General features: G+C 36.4%; 1 protein-coding gene across 7 annotated transcripts in view; it reads right to left on the bottom strand.

Annotated features, from left to right (window-relative positions):
• Positions 1–25,911, bottom strand: part of LMNTD1 (lamin tail domain containing 1) — a 214,358-nt gene that overhangs the window by 77,963 nt on the left and 110,484 nt on the right. For 6 of the 7 annotated variants that reach the window (XM_077774576.1, XM_077774577.1, XM_077774572.1 and 3 more), the window contains 5 exons: positions 23,190–23,388; positions 11,908–12,094; positions 11,244–11,363; positions 8,833–9,050; positions 8,073–8,243 (listed from right to left, as the gene is read on the bottom strand). In XM_077774576.1, the coding sequence (XP_077630702.1) occupies positions 8,073–8,243; positions 8,833–9,050; positions 11,244–11,363; positions 11,908–12,094; positions 23,190–23,388 (895 nt within the window). Of the gene's footprint in view, positions 1–2,907; positions 3,012–8,072; positions 8,244–8,832; positions 9,051–11,243; positions 11,364–11,907; positions 12,095–23,189; positions 23,389–25,911 lie in introns of those variants that run through there. The other variant, XM_077774579.1, reaches the window with a different exon arrangement.

Here is a 25,911-nt window from a genome sequence, read left to right as displayed (position 1 = left end):
TCCCTGACACGTGTGTGTGTGTGTGTGTGTGTGTGTGTGTGTGTGTGTGTGTGTGTGTTACTTTGTTGTGAACCTTTAGTGGAGGAGAATGAGTTTCATATCTTATTTAATCATTTAATAAACTATTAATCCACTAAGTTAACTAGACCCTCTGTGCATCTTGTGATTTCCATCCAGTTTCCATTCAGAACATTCCCCTAAGTTTCTGTTAATTCCTATGGGAATAAATTCTCAGCAGAACAAATGATAAGTGGTAACTTTTGGCAAACATCCTGCTATTGCTTTAGAATCATTATTATCAAGAATAGAAACAAGCCAAAGATAGTCATGCTTATTGGACCTATTCCACAATATGTCAGAGAACCTAGTCAATTTAATAACATAAGAAGACGGTATAGGACTTCTGCGGAAGATGGCAGAGTAGGAGGATCCTAGTCCACTTCGTCCCAGGGATACACCTAGACAACACCGACATCAGTGCAAATAACCAAGAAAACAACCCAAGGACAGGCAGAATAGACTCTCCACAGCTAAATGTAGAGAAGAGGCCACATCAAAGAAGGTAAGAAGTGCAGAGACATGGTTGGAAGCCAAATGGAACCATAGGACTGTCCCAGGGAGAGAGGGATACCACCAGTGTAGAGACAGGGAGAGAACCAGACACTATACCAGGCACCTCAGGCACAGGAAACCAACATGGGAGGATGAATCCCTATAATGTTTGGCTCTGAAAACCAAAGGTGTTTAACAATCAGTGGAACTTTATTTTATTGATTTTTAATTTATTTTCTTTCTTTATTTAAATAGTTTATTGTCAAGTTGGTTTCCATATAACACCCAGTGCTCATCCCCACAAGTGCCCTCCTCCATGCCCATCACCCCCCTTCCCCTCCCCTCCTCCCCCATCAGCCCTCAGTTAGTTCTCGGCATTCAAGAGTCTCTCATGGTTTGCCTCCCTCCCTCTACGCAACTATTTTTCCCCTTCTTCTACCCCATAGTCCTCCATTGAGTTCCTCCTAATCCTCCTATATGTGCAAACATATGGTATCTGTCCTTCTCTGCCTGACTTATTTCGCTCAGCATAACACCCTCAAGTTCCATCCACATTGCTACACGTGGCCAGATTTCATTCTTTCTCATTGCCATGTAGTATTCCATGGTATAGATAAACCACATCTTCTTGATCCATTCGTCCATTGATGGACACCTAGGCTCTTTCCATGTTTTGGCTATTGTTGAGAGTGCTGCTATGAACATTGGGGGACATGTGCCCCTATGCATCAGCACTCCTATATCCCTTGGGTAAATTCCTAGCAGTGCTATTGCTGGGTCATAGGGGAGTTCTATTGCAGAGGGGCTGCACCAGTTTACATTCCCACCAACAGTGTAGGAGGGTGCCCGTTTCTCCCCATCCTTGCCAGCATCTAGAGTCCTCTGACTTGCTCATTTTCGCCAGTCTGACCGGTGTGAGGTGGCATCTCCNATTGCTGCGGTTGTGGTCAAGGAGGATGTTTCCTGCTTTCTCCTCTAGGGTTTTGATGGTTTCCTGTCTCACATTCAGGTCCTTTATCCATTTTGAGTTTATTTTGGTGTATGGTGTGAGAAAATGATCTAGTTTCATTCTTTTGCATGTTGCTGTCCAGTTCTCCCAGCACCATCTGTTAAAGAGGCTGTCTTTTGTCCATTGGATACTCTTTCCCGCTTTGTCAAAGATTAGTTGGCTGTACATTTGTGGGTCCAATTCTGAATTCTTTGTTCTATTTCATTGGTCTATGTGTCTGTTTTTATGCCAAAACCATAGTGTCTTGATGATGACAGCTTTGTAGTAGAGGCTAAAGTCTGGGATGGTGATGCCTTCATCTTCTTCAATATTACTTTGGCTACTGTTGAGAGTGCTGCTATGACCATTGGGGTCCATATGCCCCTATGCATCAGCACTCCTGTATCCCTTGGATAAATTCCTAGCAGTGCTATTGCTGGGTCATAGGGGAGTTCTNAGCACTGGGTGTTATATGGAAACCAACTTGACAATAAACTATTTGTAAAACAAAAAACAAAACAAATAAAGGTACACTTATCATGATGAAAANTCTGTTGCTTCATTGTTGGTATATAAAAATGCAACTGATTTCTGTACGTTGATAATGTATCCTGAAACTTTGCTGACTTCATGGATCAGTTCTAGNGTAGGATTCCCCAGGGAAGCCATCTGGCCCAGGGCTCTTATTTGTTGGGAGATTTTTGATAACTGATTCAATTTCTTCACTAGTTATGGGTTTGTTCAGATTTTCTATCTCTTCCTATGTGAATTTTGGTAGTGTGTGTATGTGTGTGTGTGTGTGTGTGTGTGTGTTTAGGAACTTGTCCATTTCTTCTAAGTAGTCCAATTTGTTGGCATATAACTTTTGACAGATATATTTAGAACTCTACATCCTGAGGCCATGGAATTCATTTTCTTCTCAAGTGCGCATGGCACATTCTCCAAAATAGATCACATACTGGGACATAAAGCAGTCCTCAATAAATATAAAAGAATTGAGTTCATACCATGCACACTTTCAGATCACAATGATATGAAACTTGAAATCAATCACAAGAAGAAGTCTGGAAAACCTCCAGAAACATGGAGGTTAAAGAACACCCTACTAAAGAATGAATGGGCCAATCAGGCAATTAGAGAAGAAATTAAAGAATATATGGAAATAAATGGAAATACAACAATCCAAACTCTATGGGATGTGGCAAAGTGGAACTTTAAAAATCAGTGACTCAGATCTGGGAGAGCTGGGAGGGTGGAGTCTCTGCTCTTATAGGGACAGCACAACAAACAGCCCTGCTAAGATATAGTATAGAAGCAGCAGTTTGAAAAATGCCTGAAATATAGAAGATTTATTTACTTATCTCAGAGTATGTGCTGGAGAGGCAGGGATCTTTCGGAGATGACTCCAAGAACAAAAGACCTGATGGGTTCCATTTCCCTCCCGTGTCCCCCAGCCTAGATATACAGACACCTGTGGGAACAAGGGCAGTGCTAACACACTCCACCCAGCTTGTTAAAAGTATCCTCCACTCCTGGGCTCTCCTATGGACACAGCTTTAGCAGGAGTTCTCCAAAGTGGCTAAGGATCCCCCACCATGGCAGAGGCAACTCTGCTAACACTGCATGCCAAGTCCCTGTAAGCTTCTGCAGATCTGCTCCTTTCAACCTGGCAAACTTTGGCAGTTGTCCCAAGTGGCTGTGAGTTCCCTCCCACAGCAGACCAGCATGGTTTTTGCTGACACCACAGTCCACTCCCACGTTTTTCTGCGGACTATCTCCTCTAATATACTCTTGCCTGGAGTCCATCCTAAGTGGTGCCTCAAGCCTGGCAGTGTACAAAAAGCTCCAGCAGGGGCCAGGACCACTGCAAAGTGACTCCTGGGAGAGGGGACGATAATGACAGAAGCCAGTCCAACTGAAGCCCCACAGTAGTCTGGTAGTCTGGGAGCAAATTTCAGGTCTGACTGCAGGCCCTGACTACCGGTGAAATCTTCTCAGTGGTCAACACAAAAGAAAGGTTTGCAGTTCAGTGCTATTAAGTGCTGGCATACAACTGGTCTGACTCAAGTCAAGCCCAAGGGTGCCCCCGACTGGCCCACTCACAACACAGGGACCAAACACCTCCCACAACAGGCAGAGAGTCATTGCAAATGACTGGAATGAAGGCAAATGTGAGTCAGCCACAATAGTAGGGCACACACAATCTAGCAGGCACTTCTAAAGTGCCAGGTTCTGGTAACAGGGAACACTGCACTGCAGAGCTCCATAGGACATCTTCTTCTTAAGGCCACTACTTTCAAGAGCAGGAGGCATACCTGACTTTCTTAACATATAGAAACAGACATAGAGAGTTAGACAAACTGAGGGGACAGAAGAATAGGTCCCAGATGAAAGAACAGGACAAAATCAGAGCACGTGAGTTAAATAAAACAGAGATGAATAATATGCCTGCTAGATAATTAAAGTAATGGTCACAAAGATACTTAGTGGACTGGAGAAAAGAGTAGAAAACATCAGTGAGACCCTCAACAGAGAGAGAAAACAAAAAAGAACCAATCAGAGATGAAAAACTCAATAATCAATGAATGTTAAAATTACACTCGATGGAATAAATAGTAGACTAGAGGAAGTGGAAGAATGAATCAGTGACCTAGAGGACAGAGTAATGGAAAGCAATCAAGCTGATCAGGAGAGAAAACTAATAATAAAAAAAAGGAAAATAGACATAGGAAACCTAGTGACACCATCAAGCACAGTATTTACATTACAGGGATCAAAAAAGGAAAGAGAATGGAAGCAGAAACTTTGAAGAAATAATAGCTGAAAACTTCTTGCATTTGAGGAAATCAAATCCAGATCCAGGAGGAACAGAGAGCCCCCAACAAAATCAAACCAAGAAAATCCACACCAAGACATATAGTGATTAAAATGACAAAAAGTAGTGAGACAGAGAGATGATTAAAAGCAAAAAGAGAAAAGAAAACAGTTACATACAAGGGAAACCCCATAAAGCTAACAGTGGATTTTTCAACAGCGACCTTGCAGCCCAGGGAGGAGTGGCATGAAAAAAAACCCACCGCCAAGAATATTCTATTCAGGAAGCCTATCATCTTAACATAATAGAAAAATACATAGAGTTTCCCATACACACAACAGTTAAAGGAATACATGACCACTAAACCAGCCCAACAGAAATGTAAAAGGCAACTGTTTGAATGGAAAGGAAAGACCATAAGTAGGAGTAAGAAAAGTAGAAAGCACAAAAGCAATAAAATTAAGTTTATCTATAAAAATCAGGTAAGATATTAAAAAATAAAAGGATGTAGAATATAACACCATATGCCTAAAATGTGGGAGGGTGAGGAGCAAAGAATGGGTTCAAACTTTAATGACTGTAACCTTAATATAGACTGCTATATATATACATACATATCACTACATACATATCCATACATATCACTAAAAAAGCCAGCAGGGACACCTGAGTGGCTCAGTCAGTTAAGCATCTGACTCTTGTTTTCAGCTCAGGCCATTGTCTCAGGTTCTGTGCTGAAAGCTTGGGATTCTTTCTCTCCTCTCTCTTCCCCTCACAACTTATGTGTGCACTCTCTCTCTCAAAATAAATAAATAAACTTTAAAAAAAAGCCAACAAACTGTGAGAAAAGAGAGCAAGGGAAGAAAGTAACAATTTCTAAAAAACAACCATAAAACAAGAAGCATAATGGCAATAAATACCCATATCTATCACTAATTATTTTGAATATAAATGTACTAAATGCTCCAGTCAAAAGACATAAGGGGATGGGATGGATAAAAAAAGCAATACCCATTTATATGCTGGGTATGAAATGATGCTCATTTCAGACCTAAAGATACATGCAGATTAAAAGTGAAGGAATTGAGAGGCACATGGGTGTCTCAGTCAGTTAAGTGACCAACTTTGGCTCAGGTCATGATCTCATGGTTCATGGGTTTGAGCCCTGGGTCGGACTCTGTGATGACAGCTCAGAACCTACAGCTTGCTTCTGATTCTGTGTTTCCATTTCTTTCTCTGCCCCTCCCCTGCTTGTGCTCTGTCTCTGTCTCTCAAAAATAAATAAATGTTAAAAAAATTTTTTAAAGTGAAGGGATTGAAAAGCATTTATCATACAAAGTGAGGTGTAAAGAAAGCTGGGGTAGCAATACATATTAAACAAAATAGCCTTTAAAAGATACAGTATAACAGAAGACAAATAAAGACACTATATAATCATAAAGGGAACAATTTAACAAGAAGACATAACAATTGTAATTATTTATGCACCCAACATGAGTGCAGCCAAACACATAAAGTAGCTAATAACATACACATAAAGGAAGTAATTAATAGTAATATAATAATAGTAGGGGGCTTTAACATCTTACTTATCTGATAAAGGGTTAGTATCCAAAATATATAAAGAACTTATTAAACCCAACACCCCCAAACCAAATAATCCAGTTAAAAATGGGCAGAAGACATGAATAGACATTTTTCTAAAAAAGACATACAGATGGCTAGCAGGCACATGAAAAGATGCTTAACATCACTCATCATCAGGGAAATACAAATCAAAACTCCAATGAGACATCACCTCACACCTGTCAGAATGGCTAAAATTAACAACACAGGAAACAAAGGTGTTGGTGAGGATGTGGAGAAAGGGTAGCCCTCCTGCACTGCTGGTAGGAATGTAAACTGGTGCAGTCATTCCGGAGAACAATAAGGAGGTTCCTCACAAAGTAAAAAATAGAACTACCCTATGATCCAGCAATTGTACTATTTAGTATTTACCAAAAGGTTACAAAAATACTAATTTGAAGGAATACATACACCCTGATGTTTATAGAAGCATTATCAACAATAGCTAAATTATGGAAACAGCCCAAGTATCCTTCACCTGATGAATGGATAAAGAAGGTAAGCTGTATATATATACAATGGAATATTAGCCATAATAAAGAACAAATTCTTGCCTTTTACAATGTGGTGGATAGAGCTAGAATGTATTATGCTAAGTTAAATAAGTCATTCCAAGAAAGACAAATACCATATGATTTCATTCTTATGTGGAATTTAAGAAACAAAACAGATGAACATAGGGGAAAATAAAGAGGCATAAATTGGAAAACAGACTCAACTTTAGAGAACAGAGTTACTGGAGGGGAGATGGGTAAGGGAATGGGTCAAATGGGTGATGGCTATTAAGGAGAGCACTTGGGATGAGCACTGGGTGTTGTATGTAAGTGATGTATCACTAAATTCTACACCTAAAACTAATATTACACTGTATGTGGACTATCTGGAATTTAAATAAAAACTTGAAAAAAAAGAACTTATACAATTGAACACCAAAGAAAAAAATAATCCTACTGAAAAATGGAGAGAGAACATGAATATACATTTTTCCAAAGAAGATATACAGATAGCCAACAGATACATAAAATGATACTCAATATCACTAATTAGGAAAATGCAAATCAAAACCAAAATGAAACATCACCTCACACCTGTTGGAATGGCTAAAATAAAAAAAGACAAGAAATAACAAGTGTTGGTGGGAATGTGGAGAAAAAAGAACCATGTGCACTGCTGGAAGGAATGTAAATTGGTGCAGCCGCTGTGCAAGACAGTATAGAAGTTTCTCAAAAAACTGAAAATAGAATTATTATATGATCCAGTATTTTCACTGCTGGATATTTACCAAAAGAGGAAAAAACCCCACTAATTCAAAAAGATATGCAACGTTATGTTTATTATAGCATTATTTACAGTAGCCAAGATTTGGAAGCAACCAAAGTGTCCATCTATAGATGAATGAATAAAGAAGAAGTGGTATATATATATATATACACAATGGAATATGACTCAGCCTTAAAAAATGAATAAAATGAATTTTTCTTTAAGCATAGCATAATTTTGTAAGTCTAATTATTCTTGCCTAATGAAAAACAAAATGTACTTCTGACCAAACTTCTAGAATCCTATATACTCTTGCAGGCCACACTATTCTTTTGATTCACAGATTCATTCAACAGGTATCAAGAACAGTGGAAGACTCCGTGCTAAAGCAAATATAAGTGAATGATTTATGATAGTTGATTTAGGAGCCATCTACACTTGAGGAAACAAATAGTATTTATTTATTTACTTACTTTTAAGTTTGTTTATTTTGAGAGAGACAGAGAGAGTGAGTGGGGGAGGGACAGAGAAAGAGGGAGAGAGAGAACCCCAATCAGGCTCCGTGCTGTCCGTACGGAGCCCCATGCAGATCTCAAACCCACAAACCATGAGATCATGACTGAACTGAAACCAAGAGTAAGATGCTCAACTGAATGAGCCACCCAGTCCTCCAAAGTTTTTAGTACTTGGTGAATTTTATCACTTACCCCCTTTCACCAGGTCTCCCTCTCTCCTTCTCTCTCCTCCTTCCCTCATTCTTTCTCTCCCTCCCTCCCCGCCCCCCCCCCCCCCCCCCCCCCACCCCCCCCNATAAATATCCCTTTGACTTACGTGGGCTGGATCAGCATGGATGACTGAGGCCTAGGCTGTCTATCTAAGCTGCTTTCAGCCATGCTGGTACTGCGAGGTTCAGTCAGAGGACAGTAGGGATGTGCAGGGACACTAGGACTGTGGCACCAAGGACTGCTATTAGGAAAAAGAGTTGGTGGATTTTCTTTTTCTCTGTAAAAAAAAAAAAATTAAGCCCAAAGTGAACCCAAAAGGTATCTTATATAGTTCATTAGCAATGAAGCCTCAGTTAAAGTGAAAGATGTTTTAAGACCAAAAAACATGTCTTTTCTAGACCTTGTGGGCAGTGCTTTTATCACAACATCAGAAGCATTTGCCCATACATTTATCAGAAGCATAAATTCTGCACATTAAGCCACAAGCCAACTCTTGATCCAAAATGAAATTCCTCGATGATTCACCTCTCCTTCCACTCAGGCACTGCTGAAGCCATGGAGATAACTTCATCTCTTCACCTCTCTGCAGCCTTGCCCCTAACAGAATTGTCACTAAGAAGTGAAATGGCCAGAGGGGTCTTGATATTGCCCCGTGGAAGTCACCAGCCTCTACTGTCCCAAGACTATAGCCTTGCTTTCTCTGTGCTTTTCACAAAACACAAATAGTATTATGGTTTTACTATCCTACTTGAAATAGGATTTTTTTGTCATTATTTATTTACCTATTCATCATGTATCTACTTGTCACCCAGTTATTCCCAATTGTTCAGTTAAAAAAATTTTTTAAAAAGCCAAACAACTTTTACCTTTTAAGAAAAACTCTGACTCGTTCCATCTGATTTTTTGAGGTATCTTTATTATATTTGTCTTGTTTTTCTTTAGTTGTAGATATAGCTGTTGGCCAATGAAACATGTGTCTTTGAGACGCTGGACTTACATGAATTGAGCATCTGTCAAATTCAATGTCAGTCTCTAATTTCTCCCACGCTTGCTTCCAGTGAATAGGAGTGTACCAGGCAACAGCCTAACAAAAATGATTCATTAATATCAAATACCAATGGTGTTAGATACATTTTTTAAAATGTCATAGACTTATTGCAATAAAATTTCAAAGTCAAACAATTTAATGTCACTCACTCACTATTTGTGAATTAATGAAACACACAGTGAGTACGTAGTAAGACATCCTGGCCTTAGTTTCCAATTATGAAAATTACAAGCTGCATAACCTCAGACACATTAGTTGCTTATTACCTGGGACTGTGTCCTCATATGTGAAATGGGGAGGGTGGTGGTCGGGAGTTGTTATAGGAGGGTGTTGTGAGATTCAGCTAAGCTACTAAATTTCATTAGCTATAAAGAACTATGCAAAAAACAGTTGTAATGTTAATAGCAAATTTTGAATATTTAATATATAGATGTATATGTGTATGTATATGAGCAAATGGGCAGTAGAACTAGATTCATGGAGAGGAAATGATAATCTTTGAGCCGGAATCCTAGGTAGGACTCTTAAGGAGACTCCTGACTGAGTTTCTTGGGGACAGAAACCATGCAGTACTTAAGCTCTTTTTTCCTAGCACCTAGCTTAATGTTTGGCAGACACTAAGAAATATTTCCCATATGAATGAATTGATCAGTTTCACTAGCAAATAAAGTTGTGTTTATATCACCCTGCAGAAATAATCTGATCCTATATGTGCAAAGTAGTTCAAATCAGAGGAAAAGGAGCATATAAGTACAAAGACTAATTCCATTGCAGGGAATGGCCATTTACTCAAACGGGCATTCCAGGAGCTCAGAGATCTGGCCTCTCTGGTTCAACACTCAGTGCCTGGGAACAATGTGCACACAAAGTAGAAACCCCAAATGTGTTTGCAGAGTGAATAATTGGGTAGATAAGTGTGATGAAAAATCTAAAACAGGAATTCCTTAATCCTAGTCTGCTAATGAGTTTTTACAAGGCTGAGTAAATAATTTAGATTACATCACCTTATTTTTCCCATCAGTGAGAATCATTAGAAGTGTTTTAAAATTCAGTTTGATCCTGCTGAAAGATCTAAAGGTAAGTGAGTAAAGGCTTCAAAAATTACAGCAGATGCATGTACCCCTTGTCTAACAACTGCTGTTCTTACAGGAAGACATTAAATGGCTCTTAATAAGTTAGTAAGCCTACTCAAAAGAGACAGTACAATCTAAGCAGAAAGACAATCAGAGAGGTAGATTCCAATCAACTATTATCTGGATTACTAGTTATATGACATAGTAAGTTAGACTGGGGGTAAGAAAAAAAAAAGGAGGTATTTAAAAAAAATCAAAATAACGTTTTCACAAAAAGATTAACTTTTTTTGTTGTAAACAAAGATACTTTTCAACTTTATTAGTGCGTCTTTGGGCATATATTTATACTTATATTATGCTGAGGAAAAGGTAAGGTGAATATATAAAATTGTCAAGTACTAGGAATGAGTTACTCCAAATTATTACTAATATGCTAAATTTATAATGAAGTTGAGGGGTGCCTGGGTGGCTCAGTTGGTTAAACATCCGACTTCGGCTCAGGTCATGATCTCAGTTTGTGGGTTCGAGCCCCACGTTGGGCTCTGTGCTGACAGCTTGGAGCCTGGAGCCTGCTTAAGATTCTGTGTCTCCCTCTCTCTCTCTCTCTTTCTGCTGCCCCTTCCCTGCTCATGCTCTCTCTCTCTCTCCCAAAAATAAATAAAAACATTAAAAAAATTTATAGTGACATTGAATTTAAAATATAGTTGTTACAAATTAGAGTATAGATTCATTAGAATATTAGTCTCTTAAAATAATCTCAGCACTTATTACAGCCATTGTAATAGACAATAATCTCAACAAATATTTGAGAAATGAATAAATGAATAGGAAATGCCTCTGTGTAATACATTTCTTTCTTATTCTATTCTTTGGCCTAAATATCATAAATAAAATCCATCCCTGATTCTAAAATCTGAAGTAACTTCTTAGAAATATGGGCTATGAAAATTATCTTTGCCAAATTGTAAGTAGCTCTTTGGCATTTTCGCCCTGGGAAGAGGGTGCTGTTGATTTGCCTGACATGTTATTGTAGTTGGTGACAGTTCTATCGAAGCTCGTAAGGATGGAAAATAATTGAGTCAGCTAAGAGGAGAAGGGGAATCTAAGGAGAGCTATCCATTCTTTTAAAAGCTATTATTGATAATCAGACACTGACTTCACCATTAGGTTTGCACAGAATTGTTGTACAATCTGGGCTTGTTTTAAACTTGTTTTGTTCTCTCCAAAGAAAATCTGACGGTGGCTGATGCTTTGCTTCAGATTCAGCTGCCCACACCTGTAAGAGAATGGTTTGTTACTGTCAATGCCATTGCAGCTTCACATAGTTTGTTTATGTCAGGGGGTCATGGCAATGTGTCATTCTGAGCACATGAGGTTTTAAAATATGACCATATAATGTATAATGTCAGCTGTGTAACACCAAGCTACTGTTCATGGCTTAAAGGAAAGCACAAGAAAGAAAGGGACCTTCCAGCATCAACTAGTTACTGTTCTCTAAGAAAACAATCTCTTTTGTTTTCTTTTAGGGATTATATTTGCTCAGTTTTAGGAACCTAAGAATTTCCTTTTAATAGTGAAATCATAAAAACAAAAGGTATTGTACACCAAATTGAGGAAATCAATGGAAATTGAATTATGGGTATTAATTTACATCCAGGGATGGACAAAGTGGCACAAATATCCAACAACGAGAAATCACATTTTACATAGAGATCAAATGATGAAGAAACAACTGGTGCTGAGCCCGTCTGGCTGGGTAAATGAGTTTTTCCTGTACAATTCTAGTTCATAGCATCATAGCATTAATATTTGACACTCACTGTTACTGTGCAATTGGCCTGCATTATGATGTTTGGAAGGAAGCGGTACAAAGAGATTGTTTGTCCATTCACTTTTTGCTGGAGAATATAATTTCCAATCTCCAGTTCTTTGTCAAGAGAAGAGTTAATGAGCTTCACGAACAAACCCTTGACATTTACTTCAGCTATTTTAATGTCTCCAAGAGTACTAAAAAATAAAACATAAAGATTATAAGGTGACTTGAGAGAAGTGTGTCTATAGCCTATTTTAAGGACTGAATAATATGCTTTGAAAGTACAATTTCAAATAGCTGTATAGCCTACTGAACACAGTCTATGTAGAAATGGTATATTTTATAATCGAAGACAAATGGCTTGATCTCTGAGTTCTGATTGTTTATCTATGAAACAAAGTTCTCTCTTTCACATAAAATAATTCAAGAAAAGTTAAAAAGTGCTTTAGGTGTCAAAGTATAAATGCCATAGGAATATGTGTTTATCATTATTTAAATTTCCTTCTGTTCATCATAAAAGCACTGAGACATGAAACTACCAAATAAATAAAGATAAAAGTTAAAGTATTTATATTATTTCTGATAAAGTTACTGTGAAGATGAATAGCAACTACATGATTAAAAGACTTCTGCAAACTTAAAATATACAAACATAAGATGGTAATTTTTTCCTCTAATGTGTTGAAAGCCTAGTGTGTAGCAACGACTAGGCTAAACATTTATATGTTAGCATTTCTTAGAGTGTGGGTCACAGCCCAGTAGTTCATCATGAAGTCCCTTTGGTGGGTTATAGCTATCATTTTAAAAATGAAATGCCAATAAGAATAACTGATCATTATTATGTCTGGGTGCATTGTAAAGATTATATCTATAACTGCAATTTCATATCGACAAATCCAAAATCCAAAAACTTCTAAAAAACCCCAAAACTTAAAAAAAAACACATTTGACATTGTGATGAGCACTGGATGTTGTATGTAAGTGATGAATCACTAAATTCTATCCCTGAAACTAATATTGCACTGTATGTCAATTAACTGGACTTTAAATAAAAACTTAACAAAAATATACATTTGAAGAAAAATCTGACCTGAATTCTTTTGGTGGCAAAATCTGACCTGAAACTCTTGGGAGGCTCTTCATAGCTACATTTGTGGTTTGTGTGAATATTTATTATGTTTGGTTATGGAAAGATTAATGTTTGACATTGGATACTTTTCCAAGCCCTGATGGGGTGTTATGTAATATGTGTTCTTGTCATCATATTACTTTCCTCAAATCCCCCAAATTATGAATTTTAAACACATTAAGTCCCCAAATATTTTGGGAAAGGCATTGTGAACTCATAGATATTCATTTAATCCTCTTACTGAAGGCCATGGTAAAAAAAATTGAGGGACACTAATATTTCATGTAATTCTCACGACAACCCAGTGACACAAGTACTATTTTTAGTCCCATTTTACAGACAAGGAAACTGAGGTTTAGAGAGATTGCCATGTCCAAGAGTACTCAATAAGTGTTAGCACTTGTTCTTCTGTCCCACTCAACTAACACATTCTCAAAGAGATTTGATGCAAACATTCAAATTGTTTAAGCCTGGTGGTTGACTACTGCTAGAAAATATGCACACATACACATGGATAAATTGCTGCCACAGAATAAACTGGTCTTCAACCACAGGTGGGCCTTTAATGATTGCTTTAGTAACTAGCGGTAAGAGGTGTGTGTGTGTGTGTGTGTGTGTGTGTGTGTGTGTGTCTTTTAGCAAGTTGTGTTCTTCATGAGCTGAACCAGCATGGTTCGTCATTCCCCCAACAGTGTACAAATACTTGCCTCACATCTCCATCCTTACTCTCAGCAAGTAATCTCACTAAGAAAACAGGACCATCAGAGAGAAGTGTGTTTTCTTGCTTTCCACTTAAAAGCAGGTTCACCCATACCCACTTTACCTCTTCTCTGTTCCAGCCCATCTTGTTACAGTGGAACAGGGGCTCTTCTCCCATGTACAGTGAAACCTCTGCTCACCACCTCCTCCTGCTGCTTCAGCACCTCAGTCCATTTGTTATTCTTTGTCTTTTAATACTAACCTCTCCTTCTATACTGCCCCTTCTCCCCAAATACATATGAATCTTCAAACTGCTACCACCTTTAAAAAAACAACCTTCCTCCATCTTCACTTAATACTGTTATTACAGTCAAGCTTTTGGAAAGACTATGTCAGTAATTCACCTCTTATTCACTCCTCAATCCACTACCATCTACTTCTGCCTTATTCCAAGATGACCAATATCCTCTTGGTTGGTAAATTGAGATGAGTTGACTGGTTACTTACTTTTTATTGAGATATAATTGAAAAATATTATATCAGTTTCAGGTTTACAGCATAATGATTTGATATTTGTATACATTGAAAAATGATTGCCACGGGTCTAGTTAACATCCACCACCATACATAGTTATGATCTACTCTCTTAGCAACTGTCAAATATGTAATACAGTATTTTTATTGATGTATAATTGACATACAATATTCTATTAGTTGCAGGTGTACATCATAGTGATTCAATATTTTTACACATTACAAAATCATCCCCATGATAAGTCTAGTTACCATCTGTCACTATATAAAGTTATTACAATATTATTGACTATATTCTCAATGCTGTACATTACATCAGCATGATTTATTTTATAGCTCAATGTATGTACCTCTTAATCCCCTTCACCTATTTCACCTAGCCCCAAGCCCTTGCAAGTCTTGTAACCAACAGTCTGTTTTCACTATCTATCAGTCTGTTTCCGGTTTCTTTGTTTTGTTTTTTAGGTTGCACAAATAAGTGAAGTCATATGCTATCTGTATTTCTCTGTCTTGCTTATTTCATTTAGAAGTATACCCTCTAGATCCATTCATGTTGTTGCAAATGGTAAGGTTTCATTCTTTTTTATGGATGAGTATACATAAATATTATATATATATATACCACATCTTTATCCATTCATCTATTGATGGACACTTATGTTGCTTCCATTAACTTGGCTATTGTAAATAATGCTGGAATAAACATAGGGGTGCCATATATCTATCTCCTGAGACTGTTTTAATTTCTGGACATATATTCAAAAGTAAAATTTCTGGATCATATGATATTAATTTTTTGAGGAACTTTCCTACTGTTTTCCACAGTGGCTGTACCAACTTACATTCCCACCAACTCAATATTTATCTTAATGTCTTTGTGGTATTTGCCTCTGTAAGATATGCCTTCTTTTTTGGGACTCTTCTCCTTGTTTACCCAAGTCCACAGTTTCCTTCTATTGGTCTGGTTGCTCCTTTTTGGTCTCTTGGTCTCTCTCTTTTTTCTTTTTAGTCTCTTTTTCAGATTTTTCTTCTTCACCCATCCCTCAGATATTGATCCTTGGATTCTGTCCTTAACCCTCTTTTATTCTCATCATACTCCATATATGTGATATCATCTATAAGTTAGGCTTTAGTAACCATTAATACACCATGACTGCTATATCTAAATCTCTTAGACTTTCCAGCTGAGCTTAGAACCCATAGAAACAATTGACCATAGACCCTGAAGGTGCCTCTGAATCACCATTCCCCAAATTGAACTCATCATTTGGGAAGAGTGGGAAACTTATTCTAGTGAATTGCATCATCATTTATTCTGTTGGCCATGCCTGAAATTTCCATTACTTTCACATTCTCTTAACCTTACCTTTTCTATGACCAAATACTATTGATTCTATCCCTATATTCTCCTATATATATCCCCTTTTCTCCATCCCTATTGCTGCTATCTTCATTAGGCTCCCATCACCTCTGTGTGATATTATAACAGTGTCTCTGTGGTTTCTCCAGTCTTTTACCCTCCTAACTAGTCTCAATTTTGCTTTCAAGCAATCTCTGTACAAGGGTAAACCCTTCAATGTCTGACCATTTACTTCCAGAGAAAACATCAGCTTCATAGCATGGAAACAATGCCATACATAATCTGTCAGGCTTGTTAATTTCTTTTTTTCCCCTACCTTCTAGCTTTGCTTAAACTGCAACCATGAAGGATTTAACACAAGGCTTGTGACAATTCACACCATTGCATGCTTTACCCACTGTCTGTGCAAGGGTCCCTCTTGTTCCCCACATCCCTACTAACACTTAAAATTTTCAAATTTCTTAATATTTTCAATATCATGGGTACAAAATGGTATCTCATTGTTATTTTAATTTGTTTTTCCTTGATTATAGTTAAGTTGAATAAGTTGAATATATTGTTAAACACACCTATTTCTGAAACAGTAATTTCTCTTATTGGAATTTTTACTTCTAGAATTTCCTCTTGATAATTTAATGAGAATAAACTAATAAAATATTTATCTTGTCATTTAATTCTTTGAATATTTAGTCATTGTTATTTTAAAATCCCCATCAGATAACCATAATATCTGCACCATGTAGGCCTGTTTTTAGTGTCCATTTTTAACCTTAGTTTTTAGTCAACTTTTATTATTTTGTATGCCTTGTAAATTCTTAGCCTTGGGTGACCCTTTGAAGTTCCAACTGAAAGCCTGGGTTGTTTGTCAGTGGTCCTCCTTCTTGATAGGGCCTGAATCTCGATATTTATTCACCAGTCCTATGAGAGTGCCAATATAGTATTAACTTCTCAGCTTCTTAGCTGCTGGTTTCAAATTAACAACTGTTTTGAGGAGAAAATGGCTCCAAATATCAGGCTATCACTTTGAGTTTCCTCTCCTGAAGAGGAACTGTGAGAATAGAGGATGTAAACATCCATGAAGTCTCAATATACACTACCAAACTGCTTTAAAAATAGTGGTCTCATTTCATACTTCCATTGCATTTGTATGAGAATGGCTGTTTTGTAGAGGTTTACTTTTGAGTGACTTGCATACCTATTTTTTCTTTTGCATTATCATTACGGTTCTTACTAAATTCTTAAATAACATTTTACTCTTCTTTGCCTAGAATTCCTCTGTCATGTCATCTTACTGTTACTGAATTCTCTGTGAGATATTTTAATTTCTTGACAAAATGCCTTTTTGTTTTCCAGACTTGCTTTTTTTGCATTGTAGATGAGCACTATTTTGAGTTTTGCTTTTAAACAGATAAGACCCTAGAATAGTGTAGTTGTCCTTTTGTTATCATACATATAATGGAATATGCACAGTTGCTTTTCAAAAACTTTTCATTATTTAAGTGAACTGTTTATTCATTGATCTTAAATTTTTATTTTATGCACGTAAATAGAATAAATTAGCTTGATGGAAGAAAAAATAACATCACCCATGTCAGGGCTAATCACTTCATTTGTCTTCCTTTTGATATTAGGTCAAATAGGAAAGTACTTCATACAGTACATAGAAATTCACAGAGGAGGGGCTGTTAAAGTGCAATCACACAGCCTTTAGTAGTTATCCTTTTCTCTTTCCAATAAGCCATTCTACTTTTCTTTAGTAGAAAAGTAACTTCAGACCTCTGCTTACAAGTCATGATTTGCTGAAGAGTGTAGAATGATGTACCAATTATTCTGTCAGGAGTCTTGGTATGGAACTGATTAGTAAAGAGACTGAAGAGACATATGGCTCTGTAACTTTTTAAACAACAACCACTTTCCATTATTTAAACCCTAATTTATCTAGTTCTTGGGTTCTTCTTGATAGCTTCATGCTACTTATCTACATTAAGGTTTCTACAACTTTAAAGTTTGCTGAAATTACCTTAAAGTATCAGTTCTTCCAACAAACATCTACCTAACATTCTCTATATAGGTTGGTACCTGTGTTTATAGATGTATGTGGAGGGGGTCTGGTGAAAGGGTGCAGCATTTAAGACCTCATGAGTTTTTAAAAGACAAAGATGGGAAGACTCAGGGAGTTTGATTCAGTTCATTGCTGTTACAAGAAAAAAACCCCTCAGATTTGTAACATTATAAGGTATTTTGGACCAAAACTATTTATGTAGATATCATTATCTTTGTGAGGCTCATCTCAGTCCACAGCTTACTACCATCATGATGTTAGATTTACAGGATGAAGAATTGCCTGGGGAGGTTTAGAAAATGAGAATGGGTGGGAAGGTAGCCTTCTTAATGTAGTTTGGGCACTCTTGAGGAGTCTAGAGCTGACCTGCAAGCTAATATATAGTCTTAGGTATAGGGAGAAAGAGCATGCATAGCTAGTGAAAATTCTAATTATGTCCCCATTTTGTTTCTTGTTTGTCTACTATTTTTTCCTCCTGCTGGAATATATTAAACATCCTTAGAGATAATGAGTGACAGTAGGAAAGAAACAGCATATTTTATTGAAAACAGTCAAATTGAGAAGAGGCTTCTGTTTCCAGCTGAGATGCAGTAACTGTATTTGACCTCCCACCTGAAACAACTAAAAATCTGGAAGAAATTATATGATCCAATGTTTTTCAAGATATTGGACACTGGCCACTGAAGAATAGTGATCCCTGAGAAACAGAAAATAAATGAGGTAAGCTTTAAAACATTTCCAGATTACTGTCTTCAGAGAGTTTCCAGGCTGTGTCATGGAGATGTGGAACCAGGTACTGCCTGGTGGTTTCTCTCACGTGAGAAGATGAGAGCCTGGAGAGACCAAGATGGCAAGAGGTGACAGGCATAGTACCAGAGATGAGACAGCTGCATAAAGAGAAAATTCTGGAAAATTTTCAAAAGATTCCCTTTTAAGTATTCAGCAGAGGTTTAGTTAGCACATGCATTTGAGTAAACCTTCCAAGACTGGATAAAAATACCATTTGAAAAGATTAGGGAGAACAACACTCAGACTTCCTCCAAGATCAGGAAAAATGTCTGTTCCCATCAGCCAGACTGAAAAACCTCACAGTTCATGGGGTATTGGGTGGAGTTCCTAGAAGAGTCTTGCCTCAATAGTGAAGATTAATTAGTCATAGCCTAGACATTGCTCTGCTGCCATCTAACACCTTTTAAAAGCAAGTCTCAAAGTCTCATAGTGTTTCCAAATAACTTAATTTCATTCTAGAGCAAAGTTAAAGAATATGTATAGGAAGACAAAAAATATTCCAGCATTCGAATAAAGTAAAACTGTAAATTTCTGTCATCTAATAAAAATTAACAGGCATGTAAATAAATTGGAGAATACAATCCATAATAAGGAGAAAAATCAATAAATCAAAACTTATCCAGAATAGGCAAAGATAGCAGAAAAAGAAAAGTTCTTGTACATATACATTTTTGTATATACAAAAAAACTAGAGGAAAGACTGAATGGTGATAGAGACCTGCCTGAAGTAAAAATACACTAGATGGGATGAACAAGATTAGTGACTGCAGATTAAAACATTAGTGAATCTGAAGATACAGCAATAGGTGTTATCCAAAATGACACCACACACACACACACACACACACATACACACACACACACAAAGATTAAAAAGGAACAGAGCATCAGTGACCAGTGAGATAACTTCAAATGACCTAGTACATGTGTAATTGGAGTCCCTACAGGAGAAGAGAAAGAGGACAGAAAAATATTTTATGAAGTAATTGCTTACAATTTTCTAAAATTTTTAAATTGTGAGTCTATAAATCTGCAATTCAAAGAAAACTTAACGAAGTCCAAGCATAGAATTACTGAAGAAAGTTATACCAAGGCACATCATAATCAAATCTCCCAAAAGCAGCAAGAGAAAACAGATTAATCACATTCAAGGAAACCACCATAACACTATAAGTGGGTTTTTTTCAACATAAACTGTAGGCCAGGAGAACGTGGGACGGTGTATTCAAAGTACTGAAAGAAAAAAACTGTCAAACAGATAACTTTACACTTTGCAAACACACTGAACAGCAAAATGAAAGTACAGGGAAGTAAAAATCTCAGTGGTAAAGGTATATATGTATACACTGAATATACATATATACATATATATTCAATGTATACATATTCATATGCAAAATAATAGGACACTAGCAGTGGTGCACAAATTACTCATAACCAAACACAAAAGTTAGAACAAAAGTATTAAGAGTACCTATAACCATGAAAATTTGGTAAAGGATTCCACATTATTAAAAAAGCCAATTCTGAATTCAAAAACGCAACTGTGTATGTAAGGTAAAAGTGTAGAATTTTTGTATTCAATTGAACTTAAGTAATCATCAAATTAAAATAGACAGTTAAAACTATAAGAAGATTTATACAAGCATTATGAAAACCACAAAAAACCTCATAATATATATACAAAAGAGAAAGGAATTAAATAAAATCATTATAGAAATTTATCAAATAACAAGACAGTAAGAGAGGAAGACAAGAACAAAAGAACTGTGAAAACAAAACAATTAAAACAGCAATAGTAAGGTTCTTTTAAAGTTTATTTATTTATTTATTGAGAGACAGATAGAATGAGCTTGAGCAGGAGTCTGGGGTGTAGTGAGAGAAGAGGGAGCATCCCAAGCAGACTCTGCATTGTCAATGTGGCCAATGTGAGGTTGGAACTCATGACCGTGAGATCATGACCTAGGCCAAAATCAACAGTCAGACGCTCAACTGACTGAGCCACTTAGAAGCCCAGGAAACAGTAATTTTTTACCTGTTGATAATAATTTTAAATGTAAAATGGAATCTCTATCAAGATCCCAATGACTTTTTTTTTTTACAGAAGTTGAAAAACAATCTCAAAATTCATAGGGACCTACAAAAGACTTTGAATAGACAAAGCAATCTTGAGCAAGAGCAAAGCTAGAGATATTATGTTTCCTGACCTCAAATTATATTATGAAACTAACATAATATGGTATTAATATAAAAACAGACATGTAGGCCAATGGAGCAGAATAGAAAACCCTCCAACAAACCCATACATAAAAATTAAGGTCAACTGATCTTCAACAAGAGTGCTTAAGCCACACAAAGGGAAAAGGATAATTTCTTCAATGAATGATGGAAGACTGGATATCCACATGTAAAAGAATGAAATCAGACCCCTATGTTATACCACATACAAAAATCTATTCAAAATGGGATAAAGACTTAAATATAAGACTTGAAACCATAAAACTCATAGAAATAAATAAGGAAAAATATTCTTGATGTTAGTCTTCTCAATGATTTCTTAGATATGACACCAAAATCACAGGTAACAAAAACAAATTTAAACAAGTGAGATTACATCAAACTAAAATGCTTCTACAAAGCAAAGGAAATACTTAACAAAATGAAAAGGCAACTCATAGAGTGAGAAAAAATATTTGCACACCATATATTTGATAAGGCTTAATATCCAAAATATACAAAAACTTCATATATCTCAAGAGCAAAAAAGCCAATAAACTGATGAGCAAAGGACCTCAACAGAAAGACAGGAGACTGAATACTATCAACTAACTTTAACCTGATTAACATTTATAACATATTCTACTCAACAACATCAGAATACAAATTCTTCCTAGGTGTGCCCAGAACATTTACCAGGATAAACAATGTCCTGGCTATAAAATAAGTCTCAATGCCTTTCAAAGGGCTCAATTCATACAAAGTATGCTCTTTGACCATTATAGAATTTAATTAAAAATTCATTAAAAAAAGACAAATTTGGAAAATCACTAGAACTGGCAAATTTGTAAAATATTTGGGAACTAAGCAATATACTTCTTATTACACAAAGATCAAAGAAGAAATTAAATGAAACTTAGAAAGTATTTTGAAATAAATGAAAATACAACATATCAAATTTGTGGGATGCCACTAAACCTGTACTTAGAGGGAAATTTACTAAACGTTTAGTGGAGCAATGCTATAAAATGTCTTCTATCTCCTAGATCCTAGCTTTTTCTCCCTCCTTCACTTTGTTTATGCTATTTGCTCTAAGATAGTGGTTTTCAATTTTGGCTGTGTGTTAGAATTACAATGGAGTTTAAAAAAATACCATGCTCTATTCCATCATTAGGAAATTTGAATCAGTCTAGGATAGGGTCAGAGCATTAAAAACTCAGATGATTCAATTGTGTAGGTAGGGTTGTGGACGACTGAGTGATCTAGAGTGTTTTCAAAGACTCCAAATTTGCATACCCTAAATTTATTTATCTTTCCAAGATAATTCTAAATGATATATCTTTCACAAAACCTTCCCATATCATCCTTGGCTGGGAGAAAGTTCTCCTTTAAATGCTTTGATACATTATTTGCCTCTCTCTCAATCCTTATACCTGTAGGTCTTCTCTGATTTACCAGAGAGAAAGTTTAGTTCTTAATACCATATTAACAAGTTTTTTCCTGAAATTTTGCCCCAAATTAGTTATCATTTTTAACATGGTAGATAGATAGAATGTTTAACATTCTCACATGGTATAAGTGTTTTTGGATGGATGAGAGAACACTTAAGTGTTCACTACAGTTGAATGGTAATAGTGAGTGATTTTAGGAAATGTGACCTAAAGGGGAAAAAGTTTCCTTTATGTCTGATCTTCAAATCTGGCTAACAACTTCTTTTAGCCTTCTAACACCCTCTGTCAACATGTGTTTATTACTAATAACTCTTAATTCAATCAGTTGTTAAATAAACAAGAAAAGCAGAGTTAAGTAAATGTATAGATGAGTCTGCTCTTTTATTTTAGTTGTAATATCAACCTTCTTCCTGATTATTCTTTTTGCCATAGACACCAACAGCCATAATAATGGATCAATGATAAGTCCTCCTTTCTCCTTATATCTTGAGCTCAAGAAGCTAGTGGAAGAGAAAAGAGATACTAAATCCATCTGAATGATTTCCCAATAATAAGGGATAAGCTTGACTTTATTTGTAAGGATTCTGTAGTGTGTTTTCTCTGGCATCTTTGAAAACTCAGCATCCTTGTTTGGTTCCCTAGAAAGTTACGGTGATTTTGTATCATTGCTCAGAACATGAAACAGTTGTATTTCAATAAATTACTTAGGGTTTTAGGTGAAATCATGGGTTTAACAACAGATTAGAAATAAAATTTTCTAGGGCACCCGGGTGGCTCAGTTGGTTAAGCATCCAACTTCAACTCTGGTCATGATCTCATGGTTTGTGAGTTCAAGCCCTGAATTGACTTCTGGGCTGACAGCTCAGAGCCTGGGGCCTGCTTTGGATTCTGTGTTTCCCTCTCTCCTTTGCCCCTTCCCTGCTTGCACTCTTTCTGTCTCTCTCTCAAAAATAAATAAACATTAAAAAAAAGAAATAAAATTTTCTACTGAAATAAAGTAGCTCCTATTCCAAGGAAAGATATTAAATAGTTCAAATAGAATATGTACCTGGATCTAGATTGGCCCACATCTTCAAGAATCATGGAAAAGTGCTTCCAGGTTTTCTCTGGCTGGAATGAGCGTGAAGCAAATTTCTTTGAATCACCAAACAAAGATAGGAAATAATCTTCTCCTTCTCCAGTTACAACTGGCTCAGGAGCAAGGATTGACAAAGTCTGTTTCTTTGTTGGTATGAAGGTGTTGACTCCTTTCAAAGAATCAATCAAAAAGGAAAGCAACAGAGAGAGAAAGGACATTAAAGAAACCCAAAGTCACTATCTTTATTCTTTGCTTCTACAAAATACTCTTCATACATTTTACAGCCACTGTCAAACTCAATGAGGGTAATAAAAAGCTTTAAACCAAATTCTACAAAATGTGTTATTTTTAGTAACACATAATTCCTAGAGATTATTTCAGTGATCTTACATTATCAATAATATCATTAGCATAATTACTTTTTTTAATGTTTTTATTTATTTCTAGGAGAGAGAGAGAGAGAGAGAGAGACAGCGTGAGCAGGGGAGGGTCAGAGAGAGAGGGAGTCACAGACTGAAACAGGCTCCAGGCTCTGAGCTGGCAGTCAGCACAGAGCCCGACGCGGGGCTCGAACCCACGAACCGTTAGATCATGGCCTAAGTGAAAGTCGGACGCTTAACCGACTAAGCCACCCAGGTGCCCCAGCATAATTACTTTTATTTAACTGATTATTTAGTTGTACTAGAAGCATCATAATCTTTTGAGGAGGTAAAACATCTGAGTTTCTCAAATTTGGATATGTTATATATAAATACAACTTAATTTTGTTTCATATTAGCCATCCTCCTTTAATTATTACTCATAAATTAAAGCCTCAAATGAACCCTTCCAACCAACGATTAGTAATTTTGCCAGGTGAAGACATAAACTTCCACTAATCAACTAAAATTCTTTATTGGAAAGATAACACAGTGCTTAATTAGATTCTAGTATCCTCTTGGAAATTTGTTCTTTTAAAATTATAATTTTGTATGGAAAGAACCATGCTGAATAAACCTAATCATGTGTCTGTCAAGGGGGAGTAACACTTCAGAAAAGGACCACGATAAAGTGGATAGAACAACATGTCTTGAATTTACACAGACAGGCAATTGTATCCCAGCTCTGTCACTTAGTAAGCCAGTGGAGTTAAACTTTTTAATTCTCCATTTTCCTGAACATAAATTAATACTACCTCGCGTAAGGCAATGTGAGGATTGAAGAAAATGCAGATAACTGTCTAGCACAGTGTCTAGTATTTAGCAAATATTCAGTAAGTGATAGCAATTATTATAGTTCAGGGACTTTGGTTAATGTGACACTGGGTTCAAAACCATCAAAGGATTAAGGCAATCTAGAGTTTGCTTTATATTCTTGTATCTTTAACAAAACCAAAATGAGAAGAAAGATGGAAAAGAATAAACACACAGTTCTTAAAAAGGATTCCTCAAAGTATTTTGTCTAGAACCAATGTTTGGAATTAAATTAGTTCATTTCCAGTCAAGTGAGTATTTACTTAATCATTACATTTCTTCGAGGAAGGAGATTATATATTATCTTTGTATTCTAAAAAGAAAGAAGATGGATTAAGTTTAGTCTTAGTTGTTACTTAATCTAGAGGAACAGATGGAAAGGAACCCAGGTATCTATTTACGGAAGTTGAATCTATGGTAGCTGAAGGAAAAGGCTACATGTCAGCTCAAGTCTCATCTTGCAAGGGAAAACCACTATGTTTTGTTTTTTCCTAATACTAAGAGCTTGCTTAATTTTTTAAAAATATTGTTTCTTTAATGTTTATTCATTTTTGAATGAGAGAGAGAGAGAAAGCATGAGCAGGGGAGAGGCAGGGAGAGAGGGAGACAGAACTCAAGGTAGGCTCTAGGCTCTGAGGTGTCAGCACAGAGTCCAACATGGGGCTTGAACTCATAAACTGTGAGATCATGACCTGAACTGAAGTCGGATGCTTAACCGACTGAGCCACCCAGGTGCCCCTTGCACTGTTTAATCCAAATATAGAACATATACCATGATGATACAGTGACAAAGAAGGAGAAATATTTCCTCTCTAGATGTAAAGTTGGTATTTTCACTTTTGAGTATATGGATTTTGGTCACAGCTAAAGGTGAATGTGATCTTAGGAGGTGTTTGTAAAAAAATATATTTTAGGCATACAAACAATGAAGCATAGGTAATAATGTCAGTAGGTGAAATCCCCACATAAACGAGGAAAATACCAGAAACAAAATGAAATATAGGTAAGCAGCAGTCAGGCTTAACTATCCACAGAGTAACAGAGGACAATAGAGGCAACAAATAGTCATGGGTTTGTTTGTGCTACCAGTTTTGAAACTTGTTGACCGGTAATTGAAATACAGACCCTAAATCTAACCTATTCAATGAGAAGGTGCTTTACAGATATATTCAGATTCACAACTAATTTTTATTAAGTACTTACTGTATGCTAGCTCATTTTCATAAATATTTTATTTAATCCTTAGGCCACCCCTGTGAAAAGCTGACATTTTAATCCCTATTTTGCACTTGTGGGTAATGGGACTCAGAGATGTTAAATACTTTACCTAATATCTCACAGTGTAGGAAGTACACTCTATTTTCAAGACCATGGTCTTTTCAGTAAACCATGATAACATCCCCTCAAAGTTTCCTAAACTTGGTGAAAAACAAACTCCCTGTGGGTATTGCTAAATACAT

The sequence above is a fragment of the Crocuta crocuta genome, unplaced genomic scaffold (genome assembly GCF_008692635.1).
Source record: "Crocuta crocuta isolate KB4526 unplaced genomic scaffold, BGI_CrCroc_1.0 scaffold176, whole genome shotgun sequence".
NCBI classification, from domain to species: Eukaryota; Metazoa; Chordata; class Mammalia; order Carnivora; family Hyaenidae; genus Crocuta; species Crocuta crocuta.
The sequence above is the reverse complement of the archived record's forward strand: the minus strand, read 5'-3'. Positions and strand labels throughout refer to the sequence as shown.